The sequence below is a fragment of the Sturnira hondurensis genome, unplaced genomic scaffold (genome assembly GCF_014824575.4).
Source record: "Sturnira hondurensis isolate 20B ecotype Veracruz unplaced genomic scaffold, ASM1482457v3 Scaffold0008196, whole genome shotgun sequence".
Classification (NCBI taxonomy): Eukaryota; Metazoa; Chordata; class Mammalia; order Chiroptera; family Phyllostomidae; genus Sturnira; species Sturnira hondurensis.
The window spans coordinates 21,896,265-21,914,315 of NW_028080827.1; the positions used below are offsets into that span (position 1 = coordinate 21,896,265).

The window sequence follows — 18,051 nt, forward strand, 5'->3', positions numbered from 1 at the left end:
ACCAATGGGCGCGCTCGACGGAGGGCGAAGGGCAGGTCGGCTTCGGTACACGCCTGTGACGCTCGCTCCCTCCCTCCCTCCGACGCTGTGAGTAGAGGCCCTAGGCCGGAGCGGGCGGGACTAGGGTGGCGGTCACGCTCTGCCTTTTCCCTTCTCCTTTCGCTTGGCTTAGTGAAAACTTGTCCCGCACAGTTGCGCGTCTTACACCTTCACCTTCGAGCAGAAGCGGGACTGTGGGAGAAAATCAGGGCATGATTACGGTGAAACCTCCTTTTCGTGGACCCAGTTTCTTTCTCCCTTCCTCCCGCTCGGCCCCGCCCCAGCCCTGTGCGTTGTCCGCTGGAGGCGGATTGCTGAGCACCCGGCTCCCACCAAGCCCAGTGCCCACTGAAGGAGCGCGCCCCGTCCGGCCTTAGCCCTAGCTCGGGGCCGAGGCCCTTTGTCACGGCAACTCCTGTAACCTGCGATCTTCTAGACTTCTTTTCGTGAGGCTTCTGGCGGTATCATTCATACGGTTATTTATCGGTTTTGTAAATACCGCATAGAGGAACCAGACCCCTCTTGGTCTCTGCCTTCATTTAGCGTTGTTTCCTTACCTTTGCTACTGGGCCGACATGTACAGTTTTAACTATGTCGTGCTGGCCTGAGAACATCGACTCACCTGTACAGGTCTCATCTCCCCAGTTTTCTTATCTGTAAAATGAGGGAGGTGGGCTATGTAATCTCTAAAAGACCTAATATTCTAAAATTACGTGGTTATCACCGTGCCAGTGGAACACCCGTTCTCTGTGCCTAGTTGCAATTTTTAATTTTTAGGGTCAGAACAGCTGAACACAAAAGTAGAATAATACAACTTAGTTGCTGGACGGACTTTACTTGCCCATTTGGATTTGGTTCCAGTCCTTAGGTAGCTTGGTGAGGAGGTCACTTCACCTCTTTGCCTCAGACCCTCCCCTCCTCCGTGAACTGAGAGTAATGGTAGCGGCTCCCTCAGAGGGCTCTTCGGATTAGGAGATGAGGCTCATCAGGTTTTAGCACAGTGAAGTATTCAATAAATGATTAATTTTATTATGCTCAAATGGTTTTACCTCCTGGATAGTAGTACATGTTTTGCTTTATTTGTGAAAACAATGTAGAATGTTACCTGTGTTTTCCATTGCAAAAAGGGATTTTTTTTTAAATTTATTTTAAAAATGTTAGATAATTGTAGATCCCCATGCAGTTGTGAGGGACAATGGTGACTCGGTATACGCTTTACTAAGTCTCCCTTAATGATAACATCTTGCAAAACAATAGTACACTACAACCAGGAAATTGACATGGACACAATCCATTGAGCTTATTTAGGTTTCACCAACTTTACATATATGTTTTATTCAGTCCTCTCTGAGGATACATTCATTGATTTTACAGAGACAGGAAGGGGGAAAGAGAGAAAGAGAGAAACACCAATGTGAGATAGAAACATCAATGGGTTGCCTCCCATAGGTGTCCTGACCAGAGAACCAAACCCGTGACCATTTGGTGCGTGGGACAATGCTCCAACCAACCAAGCCACACCGGCCAGGGCAAGTTCTATATAGTTTTTATCTGTGTGTAGGTTCTTATATCCACCACCACAGTCAAGAACAGTTCCATCACAAGAATTCCTCCATTGCTTCCTCTCCTTTTTCAATTTATTGATTTTTAGGGAGAGGGGAAAATCACCAATTATTTATGCTTTTTAAAAAGATTATTTATTTATTTATTTATTTATTTTAGAGCAAGGAAAGGGAGGGAGAAACATGGATGTGTGAGAGAAACATTGCTTGGTTGTCTCTCACATGCCTCCAGCCAGTGGCCTGGCCTGCAATCCAGGCAGGTGCCCTGATCAAAATCAAACTGGAGACCTTCTGGTTTGTGGGACAACACCCAAACCACTGAGTCACAGGAGTCAGGGCTAGTTATGCATTCATTGGTTGATTCTTGTATGTGGCCTGATGGGGGATCTAACCTGCAAGCATATATATATCTATAGATATATGTATATGACATATCTCTCTCTCTATATATATATGTCATATATATCATTGGGATGATGCTCTAACCAACTGAGCTGCCTGGCCAGGGCTCCTCTGTAGCCCTTTAAAACTGCACTTTCCTACTGCAGGCCACCCCTTCCCCAATGTGTTCTCCCTTTCTAAAGTTTCGTCACTTCACGAATTTATATAAACAGAACTATACAGTATGTAACTTTTCAGAATTGGCTTTTCTCATTCAGCATAATGCCTTTAGATCCATCCCAGTTTTGGCATGTATCAATAGTTAATTCCTTATTGCCAAACAGTATTTCATGGTCCCACAGTGTATTTAACCATTCACTCATTGAAGGACATCTGAGTTTTTTTCCAGTTTTTAGCTATTTTGAATAAAGCTGCTATTAACATTAATGTACAGCTTTTGTGTGTGAACCTGTTTTTGTCTCCCTGGGATGGGACAAATGCCCAAGGCTCTGATTGCTGGGTGGATAAGCACGCCTTTAGTTTTGTAAGAAACTGCCAAACTGCTTTTCCAAAGTGGTTGTACCTTTATACATTCCTACCAGCAATAATTCGAGTAATCCAGTTTCTCCTCATCACCAGCATATGGTGGGGTCACTATTTTTTATTTTAATCATTTTGATAGGTATGTGATGGAGATGGTTATTTTTTAATTGACACAGCATGTAGTTGATTTACTACTAGGTTGAATGAGCAATTACATACTTCCAGGGTCTGTGCTCAGACTTTTGCTGACCAGAGTAACTTTTACTGCTGCGATTTTGAGCATGTGGTTAGTTTAGCAAGTTGAAACAACTTACAATACACATCTCTTTTTACAGTTTTTTTCTGTTTACCCTCTCCCCTAGGATTGTACCTTAATTTGTTTCAATTAAGCAATTTCATGTCAAGAGCTCACCTTACATTTATACACCCTGTAGTATCTTTGGCTAGAGACATTTGTGTTCATGACACCACCCTCTCAGCTGAGAATCCCTGTTCACCTTCCTCTGTGTCAGAACCTGTGAGACGTTAGTAAACACCATGTGATGTTGGCCTAGAAATTGCTTTTGGGACCTTTGCTTCGAGTTCCTAATGAATTGCTCTATTTCACTAGACTCTTCAGGCCTCAGGAATAAGAATTGGCATCAATAATAGGTTATTTGCAGTGAAATAGGGTTGTAATTTGGGGGGAACAACCCCTCAGTTCTAATAACCCTCTCTCCATAGCCTTTTTGACCACTGAGTTAGCCATCACTTTGAATAGCTCACAGAAGTAATTATATTTAATATGTAAAACAGAACTTCCACTTAAAAAACCAAACAGTGTTTTTATGCAAATGGCAACTCAGAAACACTCTAAGGATCCTTTTGAGTCACACAGAGGTTTGGCCTTCTCTAAGTCACAGATGTAACTGCAACTTTTAGGAATGTCAGTTCATAAAAATTTGTGGCTCTAAGCCATGTTCTGATAATAAGTGTTCTTTTTAATTATTTTAATTCTTGAATTATTTATCACAGTAGTAATTTAGTAGTGGTTGTTTTTTTTAATCCTCACCTAAGGAAATGTTTATTGATTTGAGAGAGAGAGAAAGAGAAACATCGATCAGTTGCCTCTCATACCCACCCCGATCAGGGATCGAACCTGTAGCCTTTTGGGACCACCCTCCAACCAACTGAGCTCAGGGCCAGGGCAGTAATGCTTATTTTTAACTTGCTTTTAATTGGTTTCTGTTAATTTGTTAGAATTAAATTCACCAACTTACCAGTAGAGGTCTCCTCTTTCCCTGTAGAAAGCATTCCCAGAGGTAGCTGCTTGAATTCATCTGAAATTGCTAAAATCAATTAGCAAAGTTGCAGTTGAGAATGTAAAAACCTACCAATTAATTTCTTACCTTTATTGCCAAATAAAAATTTGATTTTAATATTTAAATTATTGTAGTCATATAATAGCTAATATTTTTAGAGGTCATAGCTGAAGTAGTAAATTTAAGCCGAACTAAATCAAGTGAAAGTACTCCAGTTTCCACAGACCACTTAAATGTAGCTGCTTAATAACAGTTTCTCTGGTTTTACATTTCTCCATGGACATACACCAACCATTGACAACTATTAGTTAGCAAATATTCATTAAACTCTTGCGTTGGGGGTGTGGCACTGTGCTCGATGCTAAGCAAAATGGAGATGAATAGGATGTGATCCTTCCTGTTCTTTTTGCTCTGCATACTTTTCTTTTTTCTGCCTAACTGGAAACTTAAGTCATCTTTTAAGAGCCATCCAAAAAAAATTCTAGTGTGAAGCCTTCCCTTCACTATTTTAGGCTCTGACAGAACTTGTTCATACCTCTACTAAGACATGTTGCATTGTTTTTTGTGTCTTCTGCCTTCTTTAGACCATACATTCTATGAGGACAGGAACCATGCTTTTGTCTCAGTTTTTTGGTGTTTCTATCTTCCATTGTATCTCTTGCACTAGGTTTAGCAAACATCCAATAAATATTTATCGAATGAATGAATGGATGGATAAAAATGGCATTTGAATAAAGTCTTGAGGTTGGGTAAGATTTCCACAGAAAGGACTGGGTGGGCAGGGAGTAATGAAAAATAGGCCACAGCCTGAGTTGAAGCTGGAAAGCCCAGATTTGTAAATGAGGTTGACAGCCAGTGGAGTTTTTAGAGGTGGGCACAGGTGGGGAGGGAGCTTTAACAAAAAGCCGAAGGGGCTGAGAATGCAAAGGTGATAGATAGCAGGGTGGGAGGTGGTGAGAGATTAACAGTAATGAAGAGAGAGCAATGGTGGGAAAGAGAGCAGAAGGGTCGGTGGGTCCAGGTTCTGTCCTGAGACTTCATCTCTCACTGTTCCACAGCCTCAGCGTCCTCAGTGCCTTCCTCGGCTCTGAGTTGGCTTCCTCCCACTCAGGCCTCTTTCTAGTCCTCTTTTTTCCCATGAGTTGCAGAACCATCCAATGATTAAGGAAAGAGCCCTGAACTCGTAATAGAACAAGGTTCAAGTTTCAGCACTGCCACCAATTAGCCATGAAACATTGAGCAAGTTCTTCCAAACATGCATTTATTAAAACCCCACCTTGTTCTAGAAAGAATTTAGAGTGTCAGCAAGTTACTTCGTATCAGGGCTTCAGTTTCCTCATCTCTAAATGAGAGGTTTGGTCCAGGTGTTCTGAGTTCCTTTCAGCTGTACCGTTTTGTGACTTGGACTCTAATCATTTGTTGCTCATCTCCTCTTAGAAGTTCAACACTTCATATTTAGAATGTACAAAACTGGGAAATTAAAAAAAACCTGAACTCACAACCCTGTCCCTTCTGACATTGATTTCATAATGATATCATCATCCTATACCAGTGACTCAGGACCACAACTGAGTGTCACCTTCAACTTCTCTGGCCCTTGCCCCTGCATCTCACTGAGTCATGTGCAATCCATTCTGTAGTGTCATTTTCATTCTTTCCCCACTCAGCCCTTTCCCAGGCCCACGTGTAGCTGGAGCCTTTGTTAGCTGCTTTCTGTCCTGTTCTGTTGTACGCAATCTTGATGCTGCTGTCTGAGTGATACTCCTGAAGCATAGCTCTAACAATGCCAGTGTTTTGTGCTAAAACCCCAGTGATTCCCAACCACCTGCAGAAGACAGTCCAAATTCCCTGGCTGATTATGCCAGACCCTTTCTGATGTGTCTATGTAGATTGTTTCCTCATTACCCCCATGTGCTAACCAAACTGAGATACAACCTGCCTTAAATGCCCCTGCCTCAGCTCATCTCCTAACAGACCTTTTCCTGGTACCTTTGTTGAAATCCTGGCCTGGTCTTATTTGAACTCTCTTGAAGCATGCATCAGGTTCTATCCTGTATTTTAACTACTCTGTAACTTGTTTGAGCTCACTCCACCTGCCTTAACTTGTTACCTCCAAATAAGGCAGAGACCAAGCTTCATTTACCCTTGTTTTCCCCCCACCTGGCACAGTACTAGAGACACATGAATTGGCATAAATCAGATTGAGACACGATTCAAAAATCACTTTCTGACTCATAGTTATAGACTTTTACAGCTCAAAGTCATCTGAGCACCTCGTCTCCTTTTACAAGTGAGAAAACCAAGGGTCAGAGAGGTGAAGTTACTGTCCCAGACTTTCCCGGCTGCCCTTCCGCAGTTGTTTGCACTGTTCTGGTGACGGTGTTCGCAGCCTTGCCATAGGGAGATCTGCTTCCATGTCTCCTCTTCCTTCCTGGACATAAGTGTCTTGACCTTCACACGGCATTCTTTAGGCGATTTAATTTGCATTTTCACACCAGAAATGTAGACTGGGAATGAGCTGATTTCAATCAGTGTGTGGGTGCACTGCCTGAGTGGACACCAGGTGGCAACAGTGCCGACAGATGCCAACTGAGGGTAGAACAATGGAACTTAATGTCAAGGCTGGAAGGAACCACAGAGTTCCTGGTTTCTTTTGCAGCAGGAGAAGCTGGGAAACTGAGACAGGAGTGCCTTGCTCAAGAACTATTGAGAGACGAGTGAATCATCAGCTTTATTGGCATAAGAGCGTTGACTTTGAAGTTGTAAAGTGACTATGTGTGACTCCGGTTGCCAGCTGATTATCTAATATTAATACTGTTTTGTGTGTCTAGATTAAATAAATGATGCTGTTTGGAAAAGTTTCCTGGCAGTTATGTGGCTTAAAGAAACTCCCACGGTCATATGACACCAGATACTTCTGGGGCTGGTTGAATGCAGTATTTAATAAGTAAGTTACTTTCATTAAAGTGAAGGAACATGGGGATTGTTAAAGTTAGATGAGCTCCCATTAGCTATGGCATTATTTCTTGTGTTTCAAGTGGGTTTTTTGTACAGTGTATACAGTATGATTCTTATTTTGTTTAAAAACAAACAACACACACAGAAGCATTGAATAAGGATCAAAAATAGATTACAAAAAATGTGACTGGGTTGCAGGATTTCAGTGATTTTTATCTTATTTGGCCTTTCCCTGCCTTTCAGGTTTTCTAAAATGAATATTTATTACTTTTATGATCAGAAAAGCTCAGTAAATGTAATTTTAAAATATTCTGTGGATTTTTAAAGGATCTAGTTAGCCTTTTGAATAGTATCAAGGGAGCTCAAGTTTTTAAAAAAGTTAATGGGTGTCATGCTTAGAAACATTTAGAAACTGGTGAGGCTAACCTCCTTGCTAATATAGCATTAACACCACTAACTAGAGAAAAAGTTATATATATAGAAATCAATAAATATCACTTAAGATTAATTTGTACATAGGTTCAAAATTATTCCCTCTTTTATCATTAATAAAAACTGAGTGCATCATTAAATACATAGTTATTGAGTACTGCCTGGTGTCAAGAACTGTGCTACATGCGAACCAACACTCACGTCTGCCTGAGAGCGCATATAAAAACATGTCTTGACAGAGTTCACTTGAAAACAAAAATAAAAGCAGGAAAAGTAGCAGGTAGAGCCACTGTGTGTTTTCTTTGTGTGGGTCTCACTAATACACTTGTCTCCCTCCTCAGTCGTTTGAAATGGAAAGTTGTTGCTATTCTGTGTTTATGTTGGTGACTATAGTTAAGAAGCTGATGACTGCAGCAAAACCGAACTGCTTTTGTTCTCTTTCCAACAGAGTAGATTACGAACGCATCAGGGACGCCGGGCCCGAAAGGGCGGCCTCGGAGTGGCTGCTTCGCTGTGGAGCCACGGTACGCTACCACGGCCAGGAGAGGTGGCAAAAGGACTACAACCAGCTCCCAACAGGCCCTCTGGACAGATACAAAATCCAGGCCATTGATGCCACTGACTCTTGTATCATGAACATTGGATTTGATTACATGGGTAACTACCCTATCATTTGCTTATGAGAAATGCAGGTGATTTACAGTGACGTTTTGTTGCAGTTGAGTATTATAGTCACAGATATGTCCTTTTTACCTTTTCAGTATAATGCAGTTTGTTTCTCCCTCTGTATAGTATTTTTTTGAACTAAATAGAGATTATAAGCAACTTCCTCCCCTTTCTCCCCTTCCTACGCTTGTCTCTATATGACTTTGTTCTGTGGTTTATTGACTTAGAATTCCAGCCTTGTTTGTCAAACTTTCATCATTGAGAAATCCTCGGTATGTAGGAATAATTATATTCACACAGCTGCTGGTTGGGTGGGCATGTCTTTCCTCAGGTGCATGGATGTCGGACTGCAATGTGGTCCTGTCAGCACAACCTGTATAGTGAACACCGGGAATGGTTAATAAGGTGATTAATCATTCCAGTTTTCTGGGACTGAGAGGTTTCCCAGGACATAGGGTTTTTAATTCTAAAATCAGAACAGTCCTGGAAAACTGGGATTGTCAGTTATTTTAATGGTAAAGCAGAATCTCAAACCGCCCTTTCTCCCCGTAGAGGGCCTAAAGCATGTTGAAAAAATAAGGCTTTGCAAGTGCCATTATATCGAGGATGACTGTTTGGAGAGAATTGGCCAACTTGAAAATTTACAAAAAAGCTTGTTGGAAATGGAAATAATTTCGTGTGGCTGTGTCACAGACAAAGGCATCATTTCTTTGCGTCATTTAAGGTAGGTGGTCAGTGCCAAAATGGAAACTTGATAGTTACGTTCAGATGAAAAATCAGAATTTAAAACAGTTGAAGGGTTGTACCTTGTTTTAGTTCTGAAAAATATGAGAAAATGATTTAACCTTCCTCTATAATACTTTAAAATAGTTGACATTATCAACTGTAATGGGTTATTTTAGGGAGCATGTTTTTAAAAAATTAAATGTATGTAAAGCACCTAGCATCATGCCTGCTACAGTCAGCTCTCAGTACGCATTGTCTCTATGCTTCCTCTGCATCTTTTAAAGCGATTCCCCCAAGTTCTGCCAATAACCTATCACAGGAAGTTTGAGAAATTTTATTTTATTTTATTTTATTTTAATATTTTATTTATTTATCTTTAGAGGGGAAGGAAAGGAGAGAGGAAGAGAAATATCAATGTATGGTTGCTTCTCCTGCATCCCCTGCTGGGAACTGGCCCCTGCCGGGAACTAGCCTGCAACCCAGGCATGTGCCCTGACTGGGAATCGAACCGTGATCGTCTGGTTCACAGGCCCACGCTCAATCCACTGAGCTACGCCAGCCAGGGCAGTTTGAGAAATTTTAAACATCAGAACCCGAAGTACTAGATTGTTTGTTTCATCCAATAGTTGAGGCTTCAGGACTTCACCTTGGATTCCTTTAACAACTTTTCTAATTTGTTTCCCTTTCTAGGTTAAAATTCATATTTTATATCTCACATGCAAGGTGTTTTATGACATAATATACATATAGTATTTGGAAAGATTCATCTAAAATTACTGGTATAATTCAGAACAACTAATATACACATCCTGTCATTTTTTTCTAAAAGTTAATAAATTGAATTTAGTTTTAATGCTATAAGAGTAAAAGCCAAATTGAAGTAACTTCTTTTCTTTCACTTTTTACAGAAACCTCAAGTATTTGTTGTTAAAAGATCTCCCTGGAATAAAAAATAAAGAAAACCTTGTCCAAGCCTTTAAGACAACACTCCCTTCCCTGGAACTAAAATTAGACTTGAAGTAAAATAACAATAATGAACAATCAGTGCCTTATTCAATATAAAATATCATTGAAAATTGTTGGTCCTAAATAGCAACATATAATTATATAATCATCAATGGAACTGTAAAGAAAGCAGAAAGTTCATCATGTAGAAAATAAATATTCAGACAAGGCTCGCTAAAGTCACCGAACTGAAAATGATGTGAACCAGGTAGCATTTTAATTCTAATATACTCCTCCTTGTATATAGATACCTGTATAGGCATCTCTTGATTTAGATGCGGACTTAAGAGTTCTTTCAAGTTACTGAAATGTACAACACAGATATTCTTTATTGTTTTAACAGTAATTTATGTTACATTTTACTTTAAAGATATTGAAGCATGTTACTATAAATGTACAATTATGAAAAGTTGAAAGCTAAATTTCAGATTCATCGTTGAAGTCAGTCATGCAGCGTAACCGGTGGTTACTGAGGCACTCATGCTGCTTCCCAGGGTTTGCATGCCTTTCTCATGATCTTGCATCTCTTTGTTTTTTATAACATACACCCTTTCTCTGAGTGAGTCGTTTCTGGCTAATTTGTCTATTTGGTAAGTTTAGTCTGGTGTTTTATTAAAAGTAGACATAAATACTTGGCTGAATTAAGATAGTTCTGCTGACTGCAGTAAAGCAGAAGAAATAAGCTTGAAGACCAGCAGAGTTGTACTTACTTTTTGCTTAAATTAAAAAATAGCATTAAACAGAATATTTTAACATGTCAATTAGAAACTAATTTTTATTCCCCCATATACATTGGATACTATTTCCTGTGAGCTCAAGGGACATCAGAAAGGAGTATACACAAAATTCAATTATAGCTAGAAAGCAGTGATAAAGAATATCATTAAATAAAAACATTATTTTTACCTGCTTGAAGTGGCTCTGATTCTATTATTGTTATATGCCAACTTGTTTGTGGATTTCTGTATGTTTGGTTTAAACATTAAGGTGTTGAATATAACTTTAGAAATAATTTCAAAATAAACGCTTTCTATGATACAGCATTCAGGTAGAAATATGAATTTTAATTGCTTAGAAACCACCTTATGTAAATAGCACATACCATACATGATGTGCTATTTACTAAAGTAATTGCCACTGTCAATTTTTTTAAGTCAGAAAAATAATAAATTTTTTAAAAAGACAAGGATATAGGAGAGTCTTATGTGAAACGGTGATTCAATGTGAAGAAAAGGTTGCAGATATGGTTAATATAAGCATACACTTAATAGAACTCATTAGAAAAAACAAGCACGCCTGTCTCAATTTGTTTGATTACTGTGTAATGAGGCAACTGGTTCACCACAGTTTAATCTGGAGCTACTTTCTATTCTGAAAAACTTACATAAATTAGGCAGTTACAGTCATCTGCCTTGTCAAGTGCATTGTTTTGGGTGAAGGAAAAGAGGGAAAACAAAATGTAAACTATTCACAGAAGTTGGATATCCTTCTTTGTCATTTGACTCAAAACTACATAACAAGAATTAGATAATAACTGGGGTTAGTAACCAGCCCACTATCAGCCCTATGCAGGAATCTACATACATCAGGAAGACTTTGGATATCATTAAACTGGCTGGGGTAGCCAAAATGTCGAGCAGATGTCAGCATTTGGTCGGTTACTTACTTAGCTGTAAGTGAATAAGGTCAAATGCTCTGATGAAGAAAATTAACAGCAGTCAACTGAGGGTGCAGAAGAAATGTTTTGAACATACAGTAAAGTAACAACTTCAAAAACCATGGCTGAGAACAGCTAGGAAATAGCAGCAGCACATCAACCAAAAATGACTTTGGGTTATAAGAAGAGACATGAACTTTTTACTGCCCTTGTATCTAGGTGACAAGGATGAACTGTTTAAATAGGAGCAATAGGCCAAATCAAGGGTAATTACGTCAATCATTTTAAGTATCACTGTGCAAAGCGAGTAATCCTCAATATCATTTTGGACTACAGTTTTATTATTAGAATAGTGTATATATACATATACATGTGTGCATGCACACAAAAATACATATAGTGTAAAAAGATATTTCAAGGAAAACAACAGTTTACAACCTAAGGTCTTTCATGACCCAGGTAAAAAGCTCATAAGTCATTTCTTCCAAAACCCAGATCACTATAGTCCCGCCTGCAGATCTGTCTCCAAGTCTGATGCTGAACTGAGCTGGAGAGAATGAAGTGCTAATTACTCAGGCTGGCAGGCTCAGTTCCTGCCANGTGCATGCACACAAAAATACATATAGTGTAAAAAGATATTTCAAGGAAAACAACAGTTTACAACCTAAGGTCTTTCATGACCCAGGTAAAAAGCTCATAAGTCATTTCTTCCAAAACCCAGATCACTATAGTCCCGCCTGCAGATCTGTCTCCAAGTCTGATGCTGAACTGAGCTGGAGAGAATGAAGTGCTAATTACTCAGGCCGGCAGGCTCAATTCCTGCCAAGCCTATAGGTTTTGTTCTACCCCTTGCACCTTGGTCAGCGCCAATCTGCATGCCATTGTTTCCAAGGGGCATTGAATGAACAAATGTAGATGGAGTATAGTAATCAATCTTACCTGCAAAAAGGACTAAGATGCACCCTTTACTAAAGGTAAAGACAAAAGTATATGTTAGAAATGTTTATAAACATATTAAACACATAAGCATATGTGAGTCTATGATAATACATGATTGTATTTTGAATAACTTAAATATTCTGAAAATGTTTTAAAACTTAAAAACCAAGAGATAGGACAAACAGGAAATGCAATTTTAAATACTTTGATTTCAAGAACTGAAATACCCCTTAAACATGTTGAAACAATGTGAAAAGACAGGAGATAAGACTCAAGGCAACAGAGATCTGTGGAAATACACATGGGCATTTTGTGATCCATTTCTCACTGTTGCATATGGTACAAGGGAAGCAAAAATCTTTTTTACATCTCTAGTTTTGCTGGAGCAATGGGCAGCAGGTACCATTTCCATACCTGTTCATAAGTTCAGCTACTTAGATACAACAAAAACACCAGTGAAAAAACAAGTGAGTTTTCCCCTTCTGTTCTGGACAGCATCACCAAGCATGGAAGGCTGCTTCTGGAATTCCCCTTCTTATCTTGCCAAGTGGTCTCCCCTCGTCAGTTATTTATGTTTTCTCAACATTTGGATGGTTTTCGATCAAACGTATCAGGGGGTTTTCTTGAGTTATCAATCAGTTCTTTTTTAAATCATCAATCTCCAACCTTCTTAAATGTTTGGAAAATGGTAGTTAAGTTTCTTGGTGTTGTAGCTGTACTTCTTACTATCCAAAGCTGGAAGGATGCTGCTGTTAGTCAGCTGAGGTAGGTACTGCAACTGAAAATACAAAGCATGAAATTAGGTTAAATGCCATGCATTCTTCATTGTTGATAACAACACAAAAGAGGAAAATAAGTAAAAATTTTCAGCACAGAAATGCTTTTTCTGCACAGAATCCAGAACCTGAAAGAGGACAAAATATTTACATTTGGTCTCTGCTTTTCCTTTTAGAGGTTTACTTCACATTAAGAAGAAAAACATGCACATTAAAGAAAATTTAGAGAATATAAAAGGAAAAATCGCCCTGGCTGGCATAGCTCAGTGGATTGAGCTCGGGCCTGCGAACCACACGATCATGGTTCGATTCCCAGTCAGGGCACATGCCTGGGTTGCAGGCCAGTTCCCAGCAGGGGACACACCACAGGCAACCATACATTAATATTTCTCTCCCTCTCTCCTTCCCTTCCCCTCTAAGGATAAATAAATAAAATCTTTTATTTATTTTATCTTATCTTATCTTAAAAAATAAGATAATCTTTTATCTTAAAAAATAAGATAAAAGAGTAAAAATCTATGTGTCAACATTATTGGAAAAAAGCATATATTCACAGGATCATTTAAGCCAATGCCTCTTTTACAGCAAATAAAACTGGTGTCTGGAGCACTAGGTGATTTGCCCAATTACTCCTTAGTTAAAAAGACAAAACTGCTTCCTTCATGCTGCCAGAAAATGTTTGAATTTGTTGTGCGTTATGTAAAAACAAGGAAAACACACATCTATACTTTTTTAGTGTACTATACAGCCATAGATATCTGAAAAGCAGTTATTTTTTATTACTTTTAAATCAAACAGTTGAATCCTTCAGTACTTACAAGCAATACACAAATTAGTGGGATTCCCATATTCTTTCAAGTGAAACTATTCCCATCAAGACCCTTTACTCTTGATCACAAAGAAACAGCAAGATAAGGGCTAACTCTGAAGAGGGAGTCTTTTTCCAAACCTTTTTGCTACCTGGGTCCTATATGACAGAGATTAAAAGAAAAGCATTCTCAATTTCAAAACTGATCTGTCTTAGGGCCCTGCAGTTCATGTGGCACCTGCTCCTAATGGCCAGTATACCCTCTTCCCTCCTCCAAACCTCACACACACCATCAGATGCCACTCAGCATGCTGTGCAGTGGAGGCTGCATAGGGGAGGAAGTCTAAGGCAAGATCGTTTAAGCTTGAGGAGTATTCAGGCAGTTCCAGAAGTGACCAGGAGCAGCTAGCTCATCTTACTTGTGGTTCCAACTACAGTCCATCCTAAATTATTACAGCTTTTGGCTCATGACAAGACACCTAATGTAAGGCCATTTTCCCACTTTACATGAATCATGATGTTTCACATGCTCCTAGTGTGCAGTTTGGATGCTTCTCTGGCTAAATGTACTGTTCTGCTGCTCTTGCTGAAGGCACCCATCACTCACTGCATTTACCCTAACCAACTCTGCCAATTAGAGTATCAGGATGGAAAACAGTTCCTTTGGGGAATAAACCTGGAACGGCAATTAATACAGAAGGTAAACAAGATGACAGAGAGCTGCTGGGATGAATCTGATTTCATTTTCCAAAGCACAAAAAGCACACTCAGCTGGAATGACACCAGGTACAAGGCTGAGACCTGTGCTCATGCATGCCAAAAACCCTGGCCCCTGTGGCACCCAGGAACGGCAGGGCAAGAACATCTTTAGGATTCAGGGAAAAGGGTCTTAGGAGGCAGCTGTCTCTGGGGTCCTGGCTAGTAAATCATGGGAACAGGGTCCTGGGGCAGGACGAGGTCCTGGAGCTGCAAGCCACAATTGCGACCACCAGTATAGATTCACACTCTTGACTAGGTGGCAGGTCTGAGGTCATTTGAAACTGCAACCTTGGATGCTTTTGTAAAGCTGTGCCCCATTCTCACCCCAGGCAGGTGCTTTCGATTCTGTCTTATGGCCTTCCTTGTTGGCTTGTCGTGATCTTTGGCCAAACCCCCTTTTTCTCTGATGCTGTCAAAATACGGGTGTTGCAACAGCTGTTCACACGTCAGTCTCTCAGCAGGATTCATGTGAAGACAGCCCTAAAAGAAGAGAGAATTCCATCTTCTCACTTTTTAAAATAATATTAATGTGCTTATGTCATGTTCTCTTCTTTGTAAGATTAAGCTTATAATCAATTCGGAACAAGATGCGGGGGAGAGAAGGGGACAAAAACCCAGTCATGGTTTTAGTACCTTCCATAATCTTTCTGAGATGGGCAACCACATAATAAATAGTTTCTGGAAATAGTAACAGAAAATCATTTTCCCCACCTTGTTCTCTCCTTGAGGCAGTTGCTACTCTGTCCCCAGGGAGTAGGATACAACTTGAATTATCCACTTAGCCCATTCTGTCCCTTGCATATACTTTGTAAAAACTAGGTTGATTTTTTTAATTAAAAAAATAATACCTACATGTGGTAAAAATAAAATGCATACAAGATTCAGCGAAGTCTACCACTCTTTCCATTCCCCCCTCTAAAATCATATTTTTCTTTATTCTTTCAGAAACAGTCTAAGCATTACAAACATACAGGTGTCTGCATAGAAGGAGAGGCATAATATACATCCCTTTATGTTACACCCTTCTTAACTCTTTGCTTTGCCGGGGAGTTTTCCATGGGGCTAATACTGGATTGATTACCTCTCATGATCCCATACCCCAAAGAACTGTCTCACTTTTTAAATTATGTTATAAATGCATCAGCAAAGGTAGTCAATACTTTTTGAAATGGGTGGGACATTGACAGTAATTTGCAAGTATTTTAATAGCACCTCATTCACAGAAGACCTATATAGTTTTGAAAATGTGTGTGTATATAAATTTTAAAACCAAAACCTACTTCAAGTACACCAGGGAGTTGACTCTTTAAAAGAATCCCATGGTTAAACATTTTTTGAAGAAAAGGATCCTTTTTAAAAACAAACACCACTCCTCTAAAATGTCTATTTTGTGTAAATCTAGAAGTCAAATGCAGTATTAACTTTATTTAAAGTGAAAAACACTTGCAGCTGTTTTTGCTGTAATAGAATGTGACCCATTTTAAAAACTGAAAACATTTAATACTTTTCAAAGGAAAAGAATTCTAAAAGGAACACTTTTCAATCTGTGAATTCCCTCATGACAACAGCTGCTGGAAAAGCCATGGTTTTACCTTCAAGAGCCCCAGGGCAGGATAAGAAATGCTTGGAAATTTTAATTCAAGTGGTTCCTGTTTAAAAAAAGAAAAAGAGAGAGAGAAAAAGTAGGGGATTTTACTTACAGCATGTATTCAAATATGAGGTTACTCCAGATTGCATTTCCCTTGAGCGAGAGCAGCATCTTCCTGGCACCTTCCTGGCCTCCTCCATCCTCTGCCCACCATAGCTCTCACCTGCAACAGCCTCCCTAGGCCTGTTTCACAAGCTCCTTCTCTCCCCACCTCCAGATGGATTCTCCAAATCTTCTTCCCAACCACTCCCTTCATTTCCTGAATAACTGATGCAGGTAGCAAATTCTGAGAAAACACTAGTGAAACAATCAAGCAAATTCATTAAGCAATTTGTTATTCCCTTTTTTTCTGCCTTAGTTTATATAACTTGTCTTGCCTCAGAATAATTTTTTGGTACTCATTTTGGCTTTTATATAAAGGGGCCCAATTTTGCTTTTATTGACATTCACAAAAATGGAGCTTCAAAACAGATTTTTTTGTTACCCATGTGAACAGACGCTTCTTGGTTTTCTGAAATAAACACTGTTGTCTCCTCCCACAAGAGCCTGCTGTTTCCCTGATCATCCTACTGTTTAAAGTGTCTCCCAAGCAGATATCCCTCAAAACTCCCTGTGGCCATGTGAGACTCTTCTGCTCCAGTTACGTGCTGGAGACAGTGAGAAATAACAAACAAGATAAGTGGAAGAAATGCCCAACATCAGACAGACAGACAAGCCAGTTCGTGATATATACCACTGACAAAGAGGCTAATCGGAGAGGAGAGCTGAGAATAAGGGCCAGCCAAGTCGAGTGAAATAAATGACTGGCTGTGTTGGGTATGAAGAGAGCAGTGTGTGAGCTGGAGGCTGGAGTGGCTGGCCAGGCTCGCCGAATGAAACGGGAGCCAGGCAACGACCACCAACTCCTGCGTGTGTACTTATCTCTTATAAGAGTAAGAGACAAGAGCCTCAGTTTTGGAATTCTCTGTGATACAGAGGGAGGAAAAAAAATCCTAAAGCAGATTTGTATTAGCCCTTGAGAGCAGGCCCTCTCCTAACCACACTTGGCTGTAGGTTAAACCAGCGATTTTTAACTGGTGTGCTGCAAGAATTTTTAAAACATGCAATAACTATGTAGTCAGTGTCACTGACCTCTTTTCCCTTGGAATATCAAATAAAAAAAATGACCATAGTCAACACAACAATAGACATCCAGTGTGAATACATCAAAATAAACCTATTTTTTTGTCTGATCAGCAAAACATACATTTTTTGCTGTGCTGCAGAATTTTAGTAATGAGTTTGTGTGTGCCATGACATGAAAATGGTTGAAAATCGCTGGCTTAAATATTGCTCTAGCCATTTCTGGGTGCTGCCTCTGCACACAGCTGGGGAGTGACACAACACTGCTGATACCAGGCTCTGCTGTCTCAGCTCCGTGTCTGGGATGAGGCTGGCGGATTGGCTGGGACACAATGGGCCCACCCTGCCTGCTTAGCTGGTTTCCCCGGCCCCAGAAGCCAGCAGGCCTCCCTCTGGCAGGGTTACTGGCCGCCAGAGGGACTCGGGCACAGATGTTGAACCAGCACATCCCTTCCACCGCTGCTTCCTGTGTTTCTGTCAACAGGAAATCCCCTGCAGGACAACCTCTGGGAAACCAGGGGAAGCTTTTACATTTATGAAACCTGGGTTGTTTCTGAGGCTTCACCGGTACACAAGCAAACAGGAAATCCTCAGGGATGTTCAGTGTGGAACTGGGAATGTCCAGGTCACTAGGGAGCCAGCTGGGTCACCTCCCATATGCCAGGTGTCATTCCTGCCTCTCTGTCCCAGCACGTTCCCAGCACGCCCCACTTTCCCCCTTGCTGGTGG

General features: G+C 40.1%; 2 protein-coding genes and 1 long non-coding RNA gene across 8 annotated transcripts in view; 1 reads left to right on the forward strand and 2 right to left on the reverse strand.

The window, feature by feature from the left end:
* Positions 1-2: 2 nt before the first annotated feature.
* Positions 3-10,528, forward strand: DMAC2L (distal membrane arm assembly component 2 like). 5 transcript variants are annotated; one of them, XM_037054259.1, is made up of 5 exons: positions 3-87; positions 6,658-6,773; positions 7,665-7,873; positions 8,435-8,606; positions 9,517-10,528. In XM_037054259.1, the coding sequence occupies exons 2-5, from the start codon at positions 6,667-6,669 to the stop codon at positions 9,629-9,631; spliced, it is 603 nt and encodes a 200-aa protein (XP_036910154.1). In that variant the 5' UTR covers positions 3-87; positions 6,658-6,666; the 3' UTR covers positions 9,632-10,528. The 5 variants fall into 5 exon arrangements, with proteins under 5 accessions (XP_036910154.1, XP_036910156.1, XP_036910157.1 ...); XM_037054261.1 differs by lacking the exon at positions 3-87 and adding an exon at positions 109-260; XM_037054262.1 differs by lacking the exon at positions 3-87 and adding an exon at positions 288-500.
* On the reverse strand, positions 5,071-6,227 carry LOC118992379 (uncharacterized). The gene is made up of 2 exons (XR_005067618.1): positions 6,151-6,227; positions 5,071-5,296 (listed from the first exon to the last, which is right to left on the reverse strand). It is a non-coding gene; the product is annotated as an uncharacterized LOC118992379 (long non-coding RNA).
* Positions 10,529-12,822: 2,294 nt separating the features above from the next.
* The window catches only part of CDKL1 (cyclin dependent kinase like 1), a 41,332-nt gene continuing 36,103 nt past the window's right edge, over positions 12,823-18,051 (reverse strand). The window contains exons 8-10 of one of the 2 annotated variants that reach the window (XM_037054257.1): positions 16,145-16,201; positions 14,877-15,032; positions 12,823-12,987 (exon numbers count right to left, since the gene is read on the reverse strand). In XM_037054257.1, coding sequence (XP_036910152.1) covers positions 12,880-12,987; positions 14,877-15,032; positions 16,145-16,201 — 321 coding nt within the window. In that variant the 3' untranslated portion in view covers positions 12,823-12,879. The remainder of the gene's footprint in view (positions 12,988-14,876; positions 15,033-16,144; positions 16,202-18,051) is intronic. The other variant, XM_037054256.1, reaches the window with a different exon arrangement.